The sequence below is a fragment of the Hyperolius riggenbachi genome, chromosome 7, assembly GCF_040937935.1.
Source record: "Hyperolius riggenbachi isolate aHypRig1 chromosome 7, aHypRig1.pri, whole genome shotgun sequence".
NCBI lineage: Eukaryota > Metazoa > Chordata > Amphibia > Anura > Hyperoliidae > Hyperolius > Hyperolius riggenbachi.
In genome coordinates, this window is record NC_090652.1 from 289,758,089 (window position 1) to 289,777,109 (window position 19,021).

Here is a 19,021-nt window from a genome sequence, read left to right on the forward strand (position 1 = left end):
TGAACAGTGATGGGCTCATAAGTAGTCACGAGTCCCTAAGGACTCTAATTCGTGATTTAAATGAGGCTTAATTGCCTCAGCTGTGCGGCTGGAGGACAAGGCGTTAGTTACCCATAAATCCGAAGGAGGAAGTGCGCGTAGTGAGGATTGCAATGCGTCCAACAGGTCACGTGAAAGCTGTTTGGGGAGGGCGGGCGACAAACTTATAGGTAACTAACCTTGTCGTCCAGCCGCACAGTTTAGGCAATTAAGCCTCATTTAAATCACAAATTCGAGTCCTTAGGGACTCGTGAGCCCATCGCTGATCCTGAGACTTGACTTTTTCTCAGGTTTCCTTTAATGACTTGCAACTCCCATTCTATCCCCCTTCCCCGATGCTGCTGGCAGCAGCCCTGTAGCGCCTGTTGGTGGTAATCTGTGGCCTAGATTGGTGCTGTACCGGTGGCAGCCTTTCCCTATGTGTTCCTGAAGCTGATGGAGTTTCATCCTTGGTGTCTTCTTAGGTTCGAATCCAGGAGACTCAGGCAGAGCTTCCACGCGGCAGCATTCCTCGTAGCGTGGAAATCATTCTCCGGGCAGAAGCCGTGGAGTCTTGCCAGGCTGGTGACAGATGTGACTTCACAGGGTGTCTAATTGTTGTCCCGGATATCTCTCAGCTGGCTACACCAGGTAATGTGACTGGTGGTCTCCCATCAGTATCTTCTATTTCTGTCATTACAAGGCTAATTCAATGTGGACAGTAAGGTGTTAAGATTTGAGTGTAGAGGTACGGCTTTGTCTTATGTACAACGGTTGTGGGTTTGACTCCTGGACCAACCTACAAACTGCAACTGGTCTAGGAGTGAACCCACCACAACCTCCAGCTTGGGAGGAGGCGGTATTAATTTTTTAAAATACTTGTATCCTAGTAGTAAATGCTTATGAAATATTGCAGATTCTTTTTGTCAATGTGCACTGCTGGTTTGACTAGTAATTGTGAGCAGAACACCTATGTCGCTGCAGTAGTAGACAAATCATGAAGACCGCTAAAGAAAATCCTTTTTTTTTTTTTTTTTATGCTTGGCAGTTGCAGATTCTACCTGCAATGTTAGAAGCAGGGAGTGAAACATTCAACCGTGCTACTTAAAGTGAAATTACATCTTTGAGAAAACACCAAACTCATCAGTTCAGCATGTTAGGTTTGGTGGCACATGTTACGTGAAATTGCTTACCATGTGTAATTGAATTCAGAAGCTCAGCTGTTCTGCCTTTTTCACACACTCTCTACCAAGTTTACTAGTCAGTTTGTACAGATGTGGAAAACAAGGCACTGTTTTTGCACGGCATTGCAGTCAATTACTGCAGCAAGATAGGGCATGTAACTGGGGCTGTCTATACTTTTGTTGCGCTATTTTTCAGAACAGATTCTGGGTTTATGTAAAGGAGTTTGGGCTTACAATATTAGAACATCATGGTTGTCGGCAAGCTCAAATTGAAAGCTAATTTTTTAAAGGATACATCTGGGATTTTTTTCAGCCTGTTAGTGGTGCTGAACGGCTTGAGAAAGGTTGGACAGACCGTCGCTGTTACAGATCATTAATCGTGCTGCTTTGATATAAGAGCTTTAATGCATATGATGGTGCTTGACTGTGGATGTTAGTGATGTAAGACCTTTGAGCCAAGCCTCCACTCTCCCCTCCAGACGATCCCAGCTGGGTCAGGATATTCTGCGCAGTCAAGCTGCGCGCTTCTCATGAGCGTGATTACAAGAGGTGAGCATACACCTACGGTCGCGGTCTTCCTGAGGGAAGAGTGGAGGCTTGGCTCGGAGTGGGACCTAACAGACTTCAAGGGGTTGGAAGAAGCCCCAGGTGAGTAAAACTTGAAAACTAAGTCCTGGATGTATCGTTTAAATTTAACTAACGTTTTGAAACCGTACTGATACAGGTTTATATCACTTTGTTGTTTTTTTTTGGAGGTGAATTTACTTTACTTTAAGCTGGCCACTAACGGTCCAATTTCTAGCGAAAAATCATTCGAGCGATCAGAAATAATCTCCATTTGTGGACACAATCGATTATGAACGAGTGAAAAAAAACGAATGAATTTTCGGCGAACGAAAATTTGGATTTTCTTGGTGGTCGTGATAGGAAGCAAAGATTGGTTAGTTGATGGTGTAGTGAACGATTTTTCATCCGATCAGAATTTCTGATCGCTGGAACGATTTTTCGCTAGAAATTGGACAGTTAGTGGCCACCTTAATACAGAGCTTATCTCTGCTATTCCTAGACTAGCAGTTCTCTGGCAGTTGGAAGCACCCAGCATGCCAAAGCTTGTAACCCACAGTAGATATCAAACTAATTTTGTGTGCATGAAATAACTGTTCTTGTCTTGGCACAGGTGTCCGAGCAGAGACCAGCTCTCGAGTGGGAGGAGCTGAAGGATACGAAGCGGAAGGAATACGTGGCCTTAAAGCTCTTGGTGTCAGAGATCTGTCCTACAAACTGGTCTTCCTTGCATGCTATGTTGCACCAACCAATCCCAGGGTATGTGATGCATGTAGGCCTATAAATACATGGACAGTATGACCAGGGAGATGGGAGTACAAAGGCTGTGTACTGTTGGGCTGTGGCCAGCAAGTCTAACTTGTCTAGCTCCTATACAATATAGGGTAGCAAACTCATTTTAGGAAGCTTAACTTAATGAAGCATCCATTCTTCTAGAGCCAGTTATGCAGTGATATAGATTTGTAACAGTTTCCCACCATTGAAATAATTAGAACACTTGGACCAGGAACTTTTTATGTAAAAATATTCTTGCAGTTCTTTACATAGAACAGTTATAAGCATTCAAACAAATTGATATTCTCATTCACTCACTCACATTTTTTGGGTTAAGAACATAGGTCGTCTTTTATCTACAAGCATGATGGGTGGGGTGGAGGGGGAGCAGTAGACTGCTCCAATACTCATCTTCAGGAAGGTGCCATTTTATAGAATACATCTTGTAGTTTCTGGATGGCTGCCTCTCCTGCATGTTGGTGGGCATCTGTAGCTGCAATTTTACACTTAGTACTGTTGCTTCTAATTCTTTGTATTTGTTCTAGTTTGGTGGGAAGGATCTTCATGAGGAGGACATGACTGCAGAGAGCATCAAGAACCAGATGTCTGTGAAGGAGTGGGAGAAGGTGTTTGAGATGAGCCAAGACAAGAATCTGTACCACAACCTGTGCACCAGCCTCTTCCCTACCATACATGGTGAGTAGATCTCCACTAGAGCCCCACCTATCCGGTATTGCCTAAAGTGACATGATCCTGCTGACCAGTCTTTGTCTTGCAGGTAACGATGAGGTGAAACGAGGTGTCTTGCTTATGCTTTTTGGGGGCGTTCCTAAAACCACAATGGAGGGTACATCTCTACGTGGCGACATCAATGTTTGCATTGTCGGAGATCCCAGTACAGCCAAGAGTCAGTTCCTCAAGTGAGTAGACCTTTCTTCATCTCTTTACTGTTAGCATTCAAGTCCAGTGAAATGTCTAAAGCAAGCGTTAAAGACTAGAGTGAAGACTCTGGATTACATGGAGCATTTCCAGTCCTCTCTCCTTGCCCTTTGATCCATGGTTTGCCCTGTTTGAACATGACATGAACACTTCAGAGGACTCCTGAAGGCCTGTTTGAATAACCTTTCGGGAGGAGGCAGTGGAAGACTAAAGGCACAAAGAGGACTGAAAAAGCTAATAGGGGCTTGTAATATAGTATAAACCCTACGAAATGGAAGAATGACTTTCCAAATATCGCCTAGTAAAATGATTCAAAGATTCAGTTCAAAGATCCGGATCTTTTCAATGATCTGGTTCCAATCATCCGAATCATTGAAAAGATCCGGACTTCCCAGGATAGTAAACGGCGCACCAAGAGCCGCATAACGCGTCTCAATCTGACATCCAACTTCAACACCACCAGGCGTTGCATTAGGGGCACGTTATGCGACCTTTACGTCCCCTAAAACGCAACGTCTTGGTGGGAAAGTGGCCTTAATGTTAAAAACTGGGAGAAATGGCAAACTGTGTGGGTTTTATATACAGTAGCACTTTTTATTTGAAACTATAATGGCTGAAACCTGAGGATTTTTTTTCTTCCCTTTAAAATGCCAGAAAAACCTAAAGTAAACCTATAAAAAAAAATATCTAGCTCATTTTGATGTGATAAATGGCAGTTATTGGCGAATGGGAGGAGCGTGATATGAACATTGCTCTGCTTTTTAAAGTCTACCGGAGCTGGCCAATTTAAAAGATGTTATACATGCCTGGGGCTTCCTCCAGCCCCATTTTTTCCGATCGCTCCCACGCCGCTGTCCTCCGCTACCCGCAGCTTCAGGAACCGGGTCCCCGCACTTCTGTCAGTCGGAGCCAGTCTGTAAGTGCGCTGTTTGCTTATCTCTCCAGCAGCTGCTGGAGAGATGCGTAGAGGGTGCACTTCTCCTGCGTAGCCGGCCTCGACTGACGTCAGTGACGGGACCCGGTTCCCAAAGCTGCGGGCAGCGGAGTCTTTTCTGAGATATAAATGGGCTGCATTGTCTCCCCCTTCAGGAAGATTGAAGGCAAACGTACTGGATGCGTTCGCTGCTTCCAATGATATTTATGCAGTGGAGTCATTGTGAGAGATGCCATTAGTGACTTGGCTGTGGGACAGCCTGTTTCCCTTGGCATTGAGTCGCACTCCTGCATTAATATCACATCACGTACTTGGTTTGCAGCAGGAAGAGTAATTGCCGCTTATGTTTAGTGCTTTGACCCGCGTAATTGGCTTTTGGTTGTAAAGCTATTTGCAGAAGTGTTAATTTTTGTAGCCCTGATTATTACAGGTCTTAATCCTCTCAAGGTTTGACATCGGCTTAAATTGCTTTATTTTATGTTTACTGCCCTTTTTATTGCAGCTCTATTTCAACATGTGAAATGTTTCACCCTACCCATTTATGATCATTTTAATGCTCTATTTTAAAGCAAATGTTAGTGAAATCTGTTCTTGGATGCATTCAAAGTCCATAGCATTGCTGTGACCTTTGTTTCAAAACTCTTGTGCCGAGACTCGCCGGTATGTTCTGTCCTGCCACTGTGTGCTGGTTAAAGCGCTTGTTTTGAGGACGGCCATCTTGTAAAATGAGGTTGTCCGTTCTCTGGTATAGCAGTAGAACAGAGGCACCAGCAGGATAAAAATGGACAAAATCTTTAAAATTTGCTTGAAGGAAGTGGTGGACTTCATAAAGCAGATGGAGGAAAGTCCACCACTTCCTCCAAGCAAATTTTTAAGGTTTTATCCATTTTTTAGCCTGCTGGAGCCTCTGTTCTTAAACTGTATAATCGTGTCCACCCCTGGTGGAGGGGTGATCTGCCCCTTTTTCTGAGCTACAGAGCGACTTCTTATCCTTGAGTGAGGACAGGTCTAATTCGGATTATCCTTACTTTATTTTTGCATAACATACTACACTATATTGGGCTCTCTTTCTCTAAATGTTTGTTCTCTGGTATGAAAAAATTGGGAGAGGGAAGCCTCTGGATCCTACCGCCTTAGCCTGATCGAAGAGTCACTAGTGCAGGACCTGTGCAGCATCGTGGTAGGTAACAAATGTCCAGGCTTTGTCTACAGACTTTCGGGGAGCCGGCGCTGGATTCCCCAAAGCTTCGGAGGACAGGGAAGCCTCATTAGCCGCAATAGCAGCATAGGGGGCGATATTTTGCCTGGGAACGCGAAGAATCACTTGCGTTCCCATGCCTGTCGGGTCCTGGCGGCGAAACCAGAAGTGGTCGCTGTCGGACGGGAGGATCAGCGAGACACTGCGAGGGCACCGATCGGCTGCAGGGGGCTGAGGGAAGCCCCAGGTGAGTAAAACATTTTTTTTTTCGACGCTTAAGGTTCACTTTTTAAAAGATCAGTGTCTGATTTTGTCGATCCAGATGGTGTTCCCTCGGATGGGATTTGGCAGATAAGTTAGCTTGAGGATTACAGTGGTAGAACAGATCTGGTAATTTTTCGGGCAGCAGGGTCTGTGTAACATTGTATAAGTGTCTATTAGGTAATTCCTTATGTAAGGTGCGTTCTGAACATTTAATCTTTACGAGTCCCTGAACTTTTGATCCTGACAAGTATCTTGTACTATGAATCCTTCAGATAAATGTATAGATGATGTAACGAAGTTGTATAACAGATACAGAAGCGTATTATGTAACTAAATCAATCTCCTTAATTGTCTGACAGTGTTTGGCTACAGATCCACCTAGGGACAATGTGGTACTAATAATTTTAAGTTGATGCGGCTTTCCCTCAGGCTCTGGGGAAAACAGCTGAGCCCTATTGGGTCCGCTCTGTTGTGTAGTTAGCTCGGGCCTGCACAGTAGACCAGACCTGATCGGGCTCAGCTGTTTTCCGCAGAGCCTGAGGGATAATCCAATAGTGCATCTGTGTAGGTGCGCCAAGTGGACTTTCTTGGTTCTCTGCTCTGGATTCCCCTCTCCTGAGGAAGGGGAAAGCCTCTTTAGGATCCAAAGGCTTTCCACTTAAAGTATATTTTAAAGGGAACCTTAACTCAGTTTCACTTACCTGTGGCATCTACCAGCCCCCTGTAACCATCCTTTGCCCTCGCAGTCACTTACGGCTCTTACGGTCCCCCGCCACTAGCTAGTTTCATTTTTAACGACTCTGGGTCAGCGAGCCACCACCCGTACATTAGCACGCATTCCCATTGGTGCAGGAAGCTATCACGGACCGGGTCCCCGCACTTCCGTCTGTTGGAGCCAGTCTAGCGTGCGCTGTTTGCATATCTCTCCAGCAGCCACTGGAGAGATACGTAGAGGATGCACTCCTGCGTAGGTGGGCTCTGATGACGTCAGTGAGGGGACCCGGTTCTCGTAGCTGCAGGCAGCGGAGGACTGCGGAGTGGGAGCAATCCAGGTGGATGGGGCTGGAGGAAGCCCCAGCTCAGAGTTTCTTTAAGATCCAGCATTGCAGATCTTCAGATATTACTACAAGATACAGCAGCACTCGATTGTAAGTAAATGTTGCAGTATAAACCACAATTCACACGTGGACAAGACAGTTCTATAAGGCTGTTAATGCCCACTTCAGGCACGGATCGCTCTAAGATTTGTGCAGATCTTCAAATGTATTAATCAGGTTTGCTGGTAGAGCTCATAAACTGTCCATAAAACTTTAGCACTGATGCATAGGTTCCCCCACTCCCCTTCATAAAGAAACTCACAGGTTGTGCGGCCTAGATCGGCCCGCTATCGCTTCTGGGGGTATAAGGCCACCCCACTGCCTCCAACTGGCAATCACCAACGGTGCACTCTGTAATTTTGAGGCTTCCATAGTGTAAAAGTGCTTATTATAAAAAATTAATGGGTTTACACCTTAAAAATAGTAAGCAGACCAATAAAACAAAGTTGGTAGCATACAACTTTAAAATTGAGATACAAAGACCCATCAGTGGTATTACAGGGGATACACACCGCAGGAACCGCCGCTCACCGCCCGCTTAGAAGCACAAAAACCACTCCGCGCTCAATGGGGTAACACAAGCTGCGTCCAGCCAGTGTTACATGTGATGCCGTTGCTCTGCCCGGAGGGGTGGCCTTATACCCCAGAAGCGATATTGGGCCGATCTAGGCCGCACCGTCCGGTGAGTTGCTTTATGAAGGGTGGGGGGGGGGGGGGAACCCTATGCATCAGTGCTAAAGTTTTATGGACTGTTTATGAGCGCTACTAGCAAACCTGATTCTAGATCTTCAGCAGACAGTGGGGCCCTTGTACACACGCTGGATTCACTCAAGATTCTGGGCCGAGGCGCTCCGTAACAGAGTTTAATCTAGCATGTGTGCATAACTAATCCTCACCGGAGATAATCTGGTCCAGACTCATCACGGGATTTGTATACAACTTGGAGCATCTTGCTGCAAGTTGGACTTCACTTACAACAGTCTAAACCGCAACCATGGACTGCTTCTTTTATATGAAATAGCCGTAAGTAATACTGTCATACTGATTACATCCTTCCCCTCTCCTCTCCAGACATGTGGAGGAGTTCAGTCCACGGGCCGTGTACACGAGCGGCAAGGCGTCCAGTGCTGCCGGTCTGACAGCCGCTGTAGTGAGAGATGAAGAGTCCCACGAGTTCGTCATCGAGGCCGGAGCTTTGATGTTGGCTGATAACGTGAGTTTTCTCTAATATTCCGCTGCCATGCGGCGCAAACCTTTGTGAAACCTTGTGGACATATTTGAACCCATCTGATAGTTTCACTTGTTGGGTATGGCTACACCCCAACCCCCCAAAAGAGAAAACCACATAGTGCCTGTGCTTTAACACAAAAGGTGGTTTGTTGTATTTATAAAGCGCCAACATATTTCGCAGCCCTGGACTTTAGGTTACAGACAATATTTAGGGGGGACATACAGCAATAAGACAATACAGGAATACATGCAAACCAGATCACACAGCACAGTATGAGTACAAGGTAATGCTTAGTCAGTCACTGGATGGGAGCATGGAGATTAGGCAAGTTAGGTTCATTCAGATGCATAGCATGGGTGCACAGTAATGGAGGTGCATGATCAGGTAGGATACAAAAGGAGGGCCCTGCCCAAAGGTATCTGCACCATTTTACTCGCAGTTTTCCATACATTTTTTTTTTTTTAATGTGCTGATTTTGGTAAGTCCCAGTATGTGCTGCATTGGCAAAAAGCGTCAAGGTCCCACAGGAGCAATGTAGGAGAAAACGTGCAGCTTGCTGCTCCATCATAACATGAAGGGGAGAGAGATGTTTGCAAGCCTCTTATGGAGGTTGCTGTATGGTCAGTTTGCTTTTCTTTAGCTTAAAGGACAACTGTAGTGAGAGGTATGTGGAGGCTGCCATATTTACTTCCTTTTAAGCAATATCAGTTGCCTGGCCTTCCTGCTGATTCTCGGCCTTGAATACTTTAAGCAATAGGCACTGAACAAGCATGCAGCAGATCAGGTGTTTGACATTGTCAGATCTGACTGGAATAGCTGCATGCTGATTTCTGCTGCTGTTCAGACACTACTGCAGCTAAATAGACCTGCAGGGCTGGCAGGCAACTAGAATTGTGTAAAAGGAAATAAATATGGCAGCCTTCATATACCTCTCACTATGGTTGTCCTTCATTTAACCACTTTAGGATCTATGGTATGCATATCTACGCCCCTTTAAACTTCACATGCGGATCAGGGGGGGTAGATATGCGTACTGTTACGTTAGCGTCGCGTTCACGATCCCTGCGCTGTTTTCCGTCGATCCACCGCCGCAGCCCCCTCCATCTGTGATCAGGATGTGAGAATCTTTTTATTCTCAATACCAATCACCGTTCCCGTGTCTTCCGAGAGCTTGAAAACCTCATGCAAGCTCTCAGACCCAACACTTCCGTGTTCTATTAATAGAAACACGGTCTCAGTAGCACCATCTTGTGGTCAAAAAGTAATACACCTAATTATACCCCTATACTGTTTTACATAGAAAGTTTATTATTTTTTATTTTATTTTTAACCCATTCCAACCCTGCCCCACAGTTCCAGAAATAAAACACTCGTTAAAAAAGATTACTTTTTTTTTTTACATAGTTACCTTAGGGACTTTTCTAATATGGATGTTATGAGTATATCACTCTTTTGCAAAAAAAAAAAAAGTGTTGCAATAAGTGAAATAGTATTAAAAATCCCTAAATGGAAAAATGCTTATTTCCAGATAAAATATTATCACCATACATTGTACTAGGGACACAATTTAGACGTTGTAATAACCGGGACAAGTGGGCAAATAAAACGTGTGGGTTTTATGTATCGAAGCACGTTTTTATTTTAAAACTATAATGGCTGAAAACTGAGAAATCATATTTTTTTTTCTTTTTCCCTTATTATTCCCTTTACAATGCATATAAAATAAAATAATTCATAGCAAAAACTACCACCCAATGAAAGCCTAATTTGGTGAAAAAAACAATATATAGATCATTTCAATGTGATAAGTAACAATAAAGTTATCGCTGAATGAATGGGAGGAGCGTTGAAATGTGAAAGCTGTTTTGGTTTTTAAGGGAAAAAAACCTGTGATCCTGAAGTGGTTAATTTTTAGGAGTTTGTATACTTCTACTTTTTGTTGGCAAATAAGCAGGTTTATAAGTGTTGGGGAACATCCTTATATTAACCACTTTGTCCTCCTTGACGTATAAAAACGTCAAGGAGGACATGCGCGCTCCCGCGGCTGATCGCGCGCGTTTATGCGCACTCCCGGCCGTGGATTTGTTAGCCCAGGAATCAATGTATCGGGCTATGGCGCCCGATCACTGATTCCTCTCCCCCGCTGAAAAAGCGACAGCTTCTCTCGAGAGCTACGCTTTTTCTGACGCTATGTCCTTCTAAGCGTACATTGTACGCTTAGAGTGACGTCATGTAAACAAACTCAAGATGGCCAAAAAGTAAAACTACATCTAAAAGTAAAAAAACATTACAATACACAAATATTTCCCCAAATAAAACACTATTTATATCCCACTCTCCCAAAAATACCCACGTAAAATGTTTAATAAACAAAAACATTACTATAAAAACAAAACACAAATATTTACCTAAGGGTCTAAACTTTTTAAATATCTATGTAAAGATGAAATATTTCTCTATATTTTTTTTTTTTTATAAGCTTGTAAATAGTGATGGATGCAAAACGGAAAAAATGCTCTTTTATTTCCAAATAAAATAGTTGCCATACTTTGTGATAGGGACATAATTTAAACGGTGAAATAACCGTGACAAATGGGCAAATACAATACGTGGGTTTTAATTATGGAGGCATGTATTATTTTAAAACTATAATGGCCAAAAACTGACAAATGAATTTTTTCATTTTTTTCTTATTCTTACTGTTAAAATGCATTTACAATAAGGTAGCTCTTAGCAAAATGTACCCCCCAAAGAAAGCCTAATTGGTGGCGGAAAAAAGATATAGATCAGTTCATTGTGATAAGTAGTGATAAAGTTATAGGCTAATGAATGCAAGGTGAACATTGCTCGGATGCATAAAGTGAAAACGACTGAGAGCTTAAGTGGTTAAAGTTGATTTGCCTCCATTACCCTTTACCGAGCTCTCCTCCTCCTTTTGTGCTGAAGAGAGAAATGATTGGCCAAGCCCAGAGTGCCTTGTTGGCCTTACTCCCTCCCCCCAATGTGACTGCAGTCCTTACTCTCCCACACCCAATCTGATGCCATTCCAACCCCTATATTGTTCTACATGCTGTGGGTAGAACAGACTTGGGTCGTATGCACGTGACTAGGCATTGCATAATATGAATTGCTTTTGGATGGATGTGTGATGGAGGTGCATCTGTCTTTTTCCCACTAATGTATTTTTACCTTCAGGGGGTGTGCTGCATTGATGAGTTTGACAAGATGGATCTGAAGGACCAGGTTGCGATTCATGAAGCCATGGAGCAGCAGACTATCTCCATCACCAAAGCTGGTGTGAAGGTAAGCTGATGGAGCCACACCCCTTTTTTTCTCCACCCGCCCGTTACCCCACCTTGCATGGATTTTTGACTACCTCCTCTCTTTCCATCAGGCAACACTGAACGCAAGGACGTCCATCTTGGCTGCTGCCAACCCAGTCGGTGGCCGTTATGACAGGTCCAAGTCCCTGAAGCAGAATGTAAACCTCTCTGCTCCGATCATGTCAAGATTCGATCTCTTCTTCATCCTAGTCGATGAGTGCAATGAGGTAGCTTTCCTCTCCTATTCATTTCTATTATGACCTTTTTACTTTATTAAATTGCAACTGAATTTTAGGTTCATAGAATAAACTGCTGTTATGATTTATTTAAAAAGTGCCAACCTATTCCTTGGTGCTGTACAAAGTAAGAAAGATGGGTATACACCAATGTACAAAATACAGGATTGGTGACAAAAGTTGTGTAACAAATTCCAGGACACAAAAGGGTTAGAGCCCTGCCATTGCGAGCATATAAATCAAAAGGAATCGAGGGGTACAAGAGGTGGGGTACTGTACAATAATCATAGCTAGCGGTAGTGTTTGAGGTTAGCTAGTAAGGAGTACATTTTGGCCAGAGGTCAAAGGGGAATGACCTAAGGTAGTGTATGCTGGATGGAACAAGTAAGTTTTGAGGGCAGCCTTAGACACCTGAGGTGAAAATAAACTAATAGACAATTGTATCTATCCTCCTTCTCCTAAAAATGATTAAGATATTCCAGTTTATTTTTTATTTAACCACTTGAGGACCATAGGCTTACACCCCCCTAGTGACCAGGCTTTTTTTTTTTTAATGCAGGCCACTGCAGCTTTAAGGACTCACTGCAGGGCTGTACAACTCAGCACACTAGTGATCCCCCCCCCCCTTTTCTGACCACCAACCGAACTTTCCGTTGGTGGGCTCTGATCGCTGCTGCCTAATTTGTGTATTTTTTTTTCTTTGTCCCTCGCCCTCCCTCTTTTCCCCTGCCAGCCAATCACCGTGATCGGCTGTCATAGGCATCAGCCTATGGCAGCCGATCGCTCCTGAGCCTCCCAGGGACAGCCGTGTCTGTGATTGCTGCTGTGAGACTGATGGAGCTGAGCTCCTTCATTCAAGCGGAGATGCATGCTCCTATGCACGCGTGATCTCCTGCAAAACCCCGCCCCAGGACTTCACGCCAATTGGTGATAAGCAGTCCTGGGGCTGCCGCCGCGTTCACACCAATTGGTGTGGAGCGGTCGACAAATGGTTAAAGTTACTTCATTTTATATTTTTTCACTGTTTTATTGTTTTTGCTCAATGACACATTCATTGAAGTATGCCAGTTAAAATCTATGAACTATTGACTTTTTTTATCCTTTTTACTGCTCTCAGAAGCCATTTTCTGCTAGGAAAGTGTTTTATCGTTGTAATTTCTTATCAGTGAGGGTCAAACTGTAGTCTGACCCAGTCCTGACTTTGCCTGAATTGCCGGTTACATACCTGATTAACTCTTTCAGGCAGAGACAGAAAAAAAGGAACACAGCATCGTTGCTTGTGCGCCTGGCACTGTACATACTCATGTCTCTCATGTCACATGTCTCCTCGGGTATCCTTTAACCCTCCTGGCGGTTTATTCTGCCAAATAGGCAGAAATAATTTTTTTTTTTTTTGTTTCATGTAAAGCTACCAGAGTGGTAGCTACATGAAACACTAGAGGGCGCATGTGTCCCTCTAGTGCGATCGTCGCCGGCATCTATAGCAAACGGGGACGCGTATATAACGCGTTCCCCTGTTTGGCTTCACCTGTCGCCATGGCGACGATCTGAATGACATCAGCCGACGTCCTGACGTCAGACGCCTCCAATCCAGCCCTTAGCGCTGCCTGGAACTCATTGGTCCGGGCAGTGCAGGGCTCTGGCGGGGGGGGGGGGGCCCTCTTCCGCCGCTGTGTGCGGGCGATTGCTGTGGAGCGGCGGCGATCAAGCTGTACATGCTGCTAGTAAAGTGCTAGCTGCGCGTACAGCACTTTAAATGGGGCGAATCGCCCCACTAGGGGCTGAGCTATGCTGCGCGAGCTCGGGCTTACCGCCAGGTAGGTTAAAGATCACAAAGTTTGGGAAGTGACAGATGTGTTGTGGCAGAATTTCAGAGCAGGGGGTAACGTGAGAAATCTTGTATACGTGAATGCGAGGAGATAATTCTAGAGGCCAGAAAGGTCATATGCAGATCAGGGATTACGATGGAGTTGGTGTCTGGAAACCAGTGAGTAGATGTATAGAGGAGAGAGATTGTGGAGAGCTTTGTAGGTTAGGAGTTTGAACTGGATCCTCTGGTTAATTGGTAGCCAATGAAGAGCCTGACAGAGGGGCAGCAGAGAAAGTGAGAAGAGTTGAGCTAAACCACAACCTTAGTATCAGTTTGACACTTGTTGTATATGCGGTAAATTGGGAAACTTTGTAGAATTTGCCTGGTGAAGTGTTAACATCCTGTTCTAATAATGTGTAATGGTTTCCAGGTAACAGATTACGCCATCGCCCGACGTATTGTGGACCTGCACTCGCGCATTGAAGAGTCCATTGACCGAGTTTACACCCTGGATGAGGTCCGCAGATACCTGCTCTTTGCACGCCAGTTCAAACCCAAAGTAAGCTTTCCTCTTGTAACACCCCTAATTTTTCCCCAACTTTCTATTTTTTTCGTGGTTTATTAATACAGCCTCCTTGTTACAGATCTCTAAAGAGTCAGAAGACTTTATAGTGGAGCAGTACAAGCGGCTGCGTCAGAGGGACGGCTCTGGAGTCACCAAATCGGCCTGGAGGATCACCGTTCGGCAGCTGGAGAGCATGATCCGGCTCTCTGAAGCCATGGCCAGGATGCACTGCAGTGATGAGGTCAGCACAGAGGCAGATTGCTGTCACTTTGCTTTCGCTGATCTAACAGTACAAGGTCACAACTCCCAAGCTGTTAGGGGTTTTTCTGTTCTGAGGCGTAGCAGTAGCGTGTTATGTAGCTCTAGTCACATGAAAGCAGGAACAGGCGCAGCACAGCATTTCCCTGGTAGTTTATTATACTTGCCGTGTGTACCGATGTCTGGCTTCTGTCCATAGCCTCACCCCCTACCAGAGATTACAAGCGCTTCTCTGATTGGAGCTATGGAAGCGACTATGAATTCTTAGTTGTTGTTGCAGTTTTTCAGTTGAATGATGTTTTTTGGAGGTGTCCAAACTGAATTTTTTTGTTTTTGTTTTGTTTTTTTTTCCTTTATGACTGGTCCAGTGACACCTGTTGGATTTCCTTCCATTTTAACTTATTCCTGATGCATTTTACAGGTGCAGCCAAAACACGTTAAAGAAGCCTTCCGGCTCCTGAACAAGTCAATCATCCGTGTGGAGACTCCAGATGTGAACCTGGACCAGGATGAAGAGGTGGAAGAGGAAGCGGCACACGAGGGAATTAATGGTAAGCGCTATTACTTCCTGGCATTAGTCATGTGACTGCTCAGAACAGGTCGTAAAGCCACGTCTGACCGCTCCTAACCTGCATCCTTTTTTCCAGGAGATGCTGCCATACCAAACGGTCATGTAAATGGTATTAATGGCCACGTGGATGGTGATCCAAAGGAGACTGCCGCTAAACCGTCCTTGCGTCTCAGCTTTACAGAATACAAGAAGATATCCAATTTGTTGGTGCTCCAGCTGAGGAAGATGGAAGGTCAGTATTGTAGGCCTACAAAGATTTATGGTTCTGCATGAGATGAGATGGAATAACGATCTTGTGCTTCTACAGATGAGGATGAGACAACCCAGAAGAGAAGTGATCTTCTTAACTGGTATCTGAAGGAGGTTGAATCGGAGATCGACTCTGAAGAGGAACTTGTGAATCGCAAGCAGATCATTGAGAAAGTTATTCACAGGCTGGTGCACTATGTAAGTAAGCTGCTGCAAACAGCTTTGTGGAGTCACGGCTCCTCCATGATTCTGCAGTATCCAGGGTTTCAAGGGTGCTTAGAGGACTTAAAGGACATCTGAAGTCTTTAAAGGACTTCCGAGGCCAAAAATCAAAATTTTGATCGGTACCTGTCTTTTTCAAATCCATGGGCAAGTTCCTCCTCGCCCTCCGCTCTTTTCCGCCGCAAATGTATTCTTTTCTTTGCCCCCAGGTCGGGGCCTGACCCCACTGCACGGGTCGTCTCGTACTCCACTGGCAAAATGGCCGCCGATCAGAGCCGCGGCTGCGCAGTACATATGGAAGCAAGTGCGGCTGCGAAGCTCTCCGCCCCCTGTCCAGCCGCGGAGAGCTGCGCAGCCGCACTTGCCTCCATATGTACTGCGCAGCCGCGGCTCTGATCGGCGGCCATCATGCGAGTGGAGAGCTGCGCAGCCGCACTTGCCTCCATATGTACTGCGCAGCCGCGGCTCTGATCGGTGGCCATCATGCGAGTGGAGATCTGCGCAGCCGCACTTGCCTCCATATGTACTGCGCAGCAGCGGCTCTGATCGGTGGCCATCTTGTGAGTGGCGTACGAGACGACCCGTGCAGTGGGGTCGGGCCCCGACCTGGGGGCAAAGAGAAGAATACATTTGCGGCGGAACAGAGCGGAGGGCGAGGAGGAACTTGCCCATGGATTTGAAAAAGAGACAGGTACCGATCAAAATTTTGATTTTTGGACTCGAAGTCCTTTAAAAAAAACTAAATGCTAGGTACTTTAGTAGTAGGAAGCCTCTGGATGGTCCAGAATCCTCTCACTTCAGTGTAGAGCCCAACATTCCAGTGCAGGTTCCCTCCTCATCTTCTGGTTGCACTGCCAGACATGAGTAGTGCATCTAGACTTCACATGCACAGGTAACGTCCTTGCATGCGCGGCAGAGCTAAGCAACTCGTCCCCCCACGCTGAACGTTAACGATTGCTGAATCACAAAAGGTAAAAAATTACCAGCGATTTCCCGACGTTTGCTATTGCGATTTTGCTATGCACTGCATAGCAAAATCGAGGCAATAATCGCTCCGCCGCGCGATCAGGTCAAAAACGAATACCGCGATTCCTATGTTAAAAGCAAACTGTAGCGATTTGAAAAATCACTAGCGGTTTGTGATTCAGCCATCGCAAACGCCGTAGTGGAAAAGGGCCCTAAAAGTCAATTTTTTTCTTTTATTTTGCATAGCATTCTTAGTAAGAGGGCGTTTTTGGTCCTCTTTAGCCCTTAACACACTCCTACGAGTTCTGATTTTTAAGGCATATTTCCATACAATGGACAACACCTGTGATGTCATAAATGCACTTTAGCTTTTGAAATTTTAATTTTTTATTTTCTTGGTTTGCAGGACCAGATCCTGATTGAGCTGTCACAGAGCAGCCTGAAGGGCTCTGGCTCGGAGGAGGAAGCTGCAAAGCAGGATGACACTTTCCTGGTGGTCAACCCCAATTATGTCCTGGAGGACTAGAGCTACTGTACATATGGACAATGGAGCTGCTCATCCAGCTCAGATCTTTTCCAGATTCTCCCGGCACGTTGCTCAGCTTCTGACATTTGGATAATGTTCTTCTGCATCTTCTAGCTGACTTTTTTTCAGAGCTTCTCTGGAAACTGAAGTTGTGTTGTCTTTATTTTAAAGAATCCAAAATGTTTAATTTGGAGCCATCAGAACCTTTTAGTGTTGGCCAGGTTACATATTATGTTTATGTCCTATGACCACTGGATGGGTCATTAGGTAGACATTGACAAAGTCCACCCTAAGGCTGAGGAACCTTCCGTGCTTCTGACAGTCCTTTTTTAAGGGATGCAGACGAGGACAGTGACAAAGAATGGGACTGAGTGATTGTTATCGTGGATTTTTATCAGAATTTTAGAACTATACTGAACTGAGAGTTTCTCTGGACTTTTGCGGATTTATTTTTTCATTGTTTATCCCCGAGACATCAAACATTTCTCCTTTTGACACCGAAGTCCTGTTTTTATACCCCAAAGTGTTTTACAACTTCTTATTCGCTTCTTTTTATCTGTTTTACTGCCAAAAAAAATGAGATGCTAATAAGTTTGGCTTTCGTGCAAATTGTTTGCTGCTTGAAATCGGGCCAATCAGAAATGGCAGGAAGTGTTTTTCATTGGCCCGGTTCCAAGCCTTCAAGAAAAGTATTTGCATTCTGTTGACCATCTTGGTTTTCTACTGATCATTTTATCCTCTATGACCTGTGAGATGCAACTGAACTTTTTCTTACTGACAGTTAAAGTTGTAGCAGTTGTTTCAAATACAACACATTGCTAAAACATAGTTTTCTGTTTTCTCAGTTTGTGTGATAAGGAGTATGTATATAATAGCTGTCTGTGTACTACAACAAAACATTTGTAACTCTTTTCTTCCATAGGAAGTACATAAGCATGGCTCAGACCAGTAGTTGGTTGGTAAATTGTGGTACAGAGGAAGAATTCTATAAGTCTGCAAATGCCAGGCTAAACAGGTGGCTTTTCAGTCTGGATTTGAATAACTCCAGGGATGGGGCTGTCTTTACTGAGTGTGGTAGGGAATTCCAAAGGGTAAGGTCAACATGGCAGAAAGCTCTGGCTCCAAAGGTTTTGAGGTGCACTCTGGGAATGACAAAGTTCATGGACCCTGCTGATCTGAGGTGATAAGGTGTAGTGCAGCTTCAGCAAGTCCTTCATGTAGCCTTCATGTTCTATTATCGTTATTCTCCCTATTATTGCAGTCTACGTAGGGGCTTATAGACACTGTTTTGCTGTGCATACGTCATACAATCTTGATTGTACAAGATTTGAAGTGTACCTGTAGGGGTTAAAATTGCCCAAGAGGGGCTCAACAAGCCAAGCGCATTCTGCTGTCTGCTTTGGTAGTCCCAGCGCTGGATCAGCCTGGCATAGGACAGAGGAAGCCTCTCGAGGTAAGTATTGTACTTTTACAATGGTCAGTCACTAACATTCTGTGTGGTTTTAGTAAAATTAGTCAAGGTTGTACACAGGGCTGGTTCTACACTTTTTGCTGCCCCCTGAGAATAGGTAGTATAGTTGCCTCAGTATAGGTACCTAGCATACCTACTGGGGCAACTCGGTAGGTAGCCAGCCTGGATAGGGAGCAGTGGGCAAGTCCGTGCCGCCTCTCTGGCTATTAGCGGAGCGTAAACTTAATGCAGCATGCGGGGAGCAATCAACTTGCTTTTCCTTGCGTTCTAGGCGTCTGGAATGCAAGGAAGAGGTGAGTTGATTACTCCCTTTCTGCTACCGTTAAGTTTCAGGCTGCGCAAATAGTTGGAGTGGGGAGTGTGGATGGGGGAGCCCTAGGCGGTGGGGGGTTTGACCCCCTCCCACAGCCCCCCAGCTGTGCCTGCTGCTACCCCTCCAGCTCTGCCCTCCACTTATGCCGCCTGAGGATTCTTGCCTCATGGGTGGCCTGGGGCTTGTTGTACAGGCAAGATTGTATAGTGGTCAATGTACAGCAATGTAGCAAAACGGGACAAGGCAATCAATGTCTGTACCATGAAGATTAAGAATGGAAAGTCAGCAGCACAGTTTTAGGGGTGCTG

The 19,021-nt window shown here is 45.0% G+C and overlaps 1 protein-coding gene across 1 annotated transcript in view; it reads left to right on the forward strand.

The window, feature by feature from the left end:
* Nucleotides 1-17,757, forward strand: part of MCM6 (minichromosome maintenance complex component 6) — a 30,056-nt gene extending 12,299 nt beyond the window's left edge. The window contains exons 5-17 of the mRNA XM_068245918.1: nucleotides 504-669; nucleotides 2,380-2,525; nucleotides 3,086-3,236; nucleotides 3,319-3,460; nucleotides 8,044-8,185; nucleotides 11,399-11,506; nucleotides 11,598-11,753; nucleotides 14,003-14,131; nucleotides 14,217-14,378; nucleotides 14,817-14,946; nucleotides 15,043-15,198; nucleotides 15,274-15,413; nucleotides 16,810-17,757. Of these exons, the coding sequence (XP_068102019.1) occupies nucleotides 504-669; nucleotides 2,380-2,525; nucleotides 3,086-3,236; nucleotides 3,319-3,460; nucleotides 8,044-8,185; nucleotides 11,399-11,506; nucleotides 11,598-11,753; nucleotides 14,003-14,131; nucleotides 14,217-14,378; nucleotides 14,817-14,946; nucleotides 15,043-15,198; nucleotides 15,274-15,413; nucleotides 16,810-16,929 (1,848 nt within the window). The 3' untranslated portion in view covers nucleotides 16,930-17,757. The remainder of the gene's footprint in view (nucleotides 1-503; nucleotides 670-2,379; nucleotides 2,526-3,085; nucleotides 3,237-3,318; nucleotides 3,461-8,043; nucleotides 8,186-11,398; nucleotides 11,507-11,597; nucleotides 11,754-14,002; nucleotides 14,132-14,216; nucleotides 14,379-14,816; nucleotides 14,947-15,042; nucleotides 15,199-15,273; nucleotides 15,414-16,809) is intronic.
* Nucleotides 17,758-19,021: the final 1,264 nt, after the last annotated feature.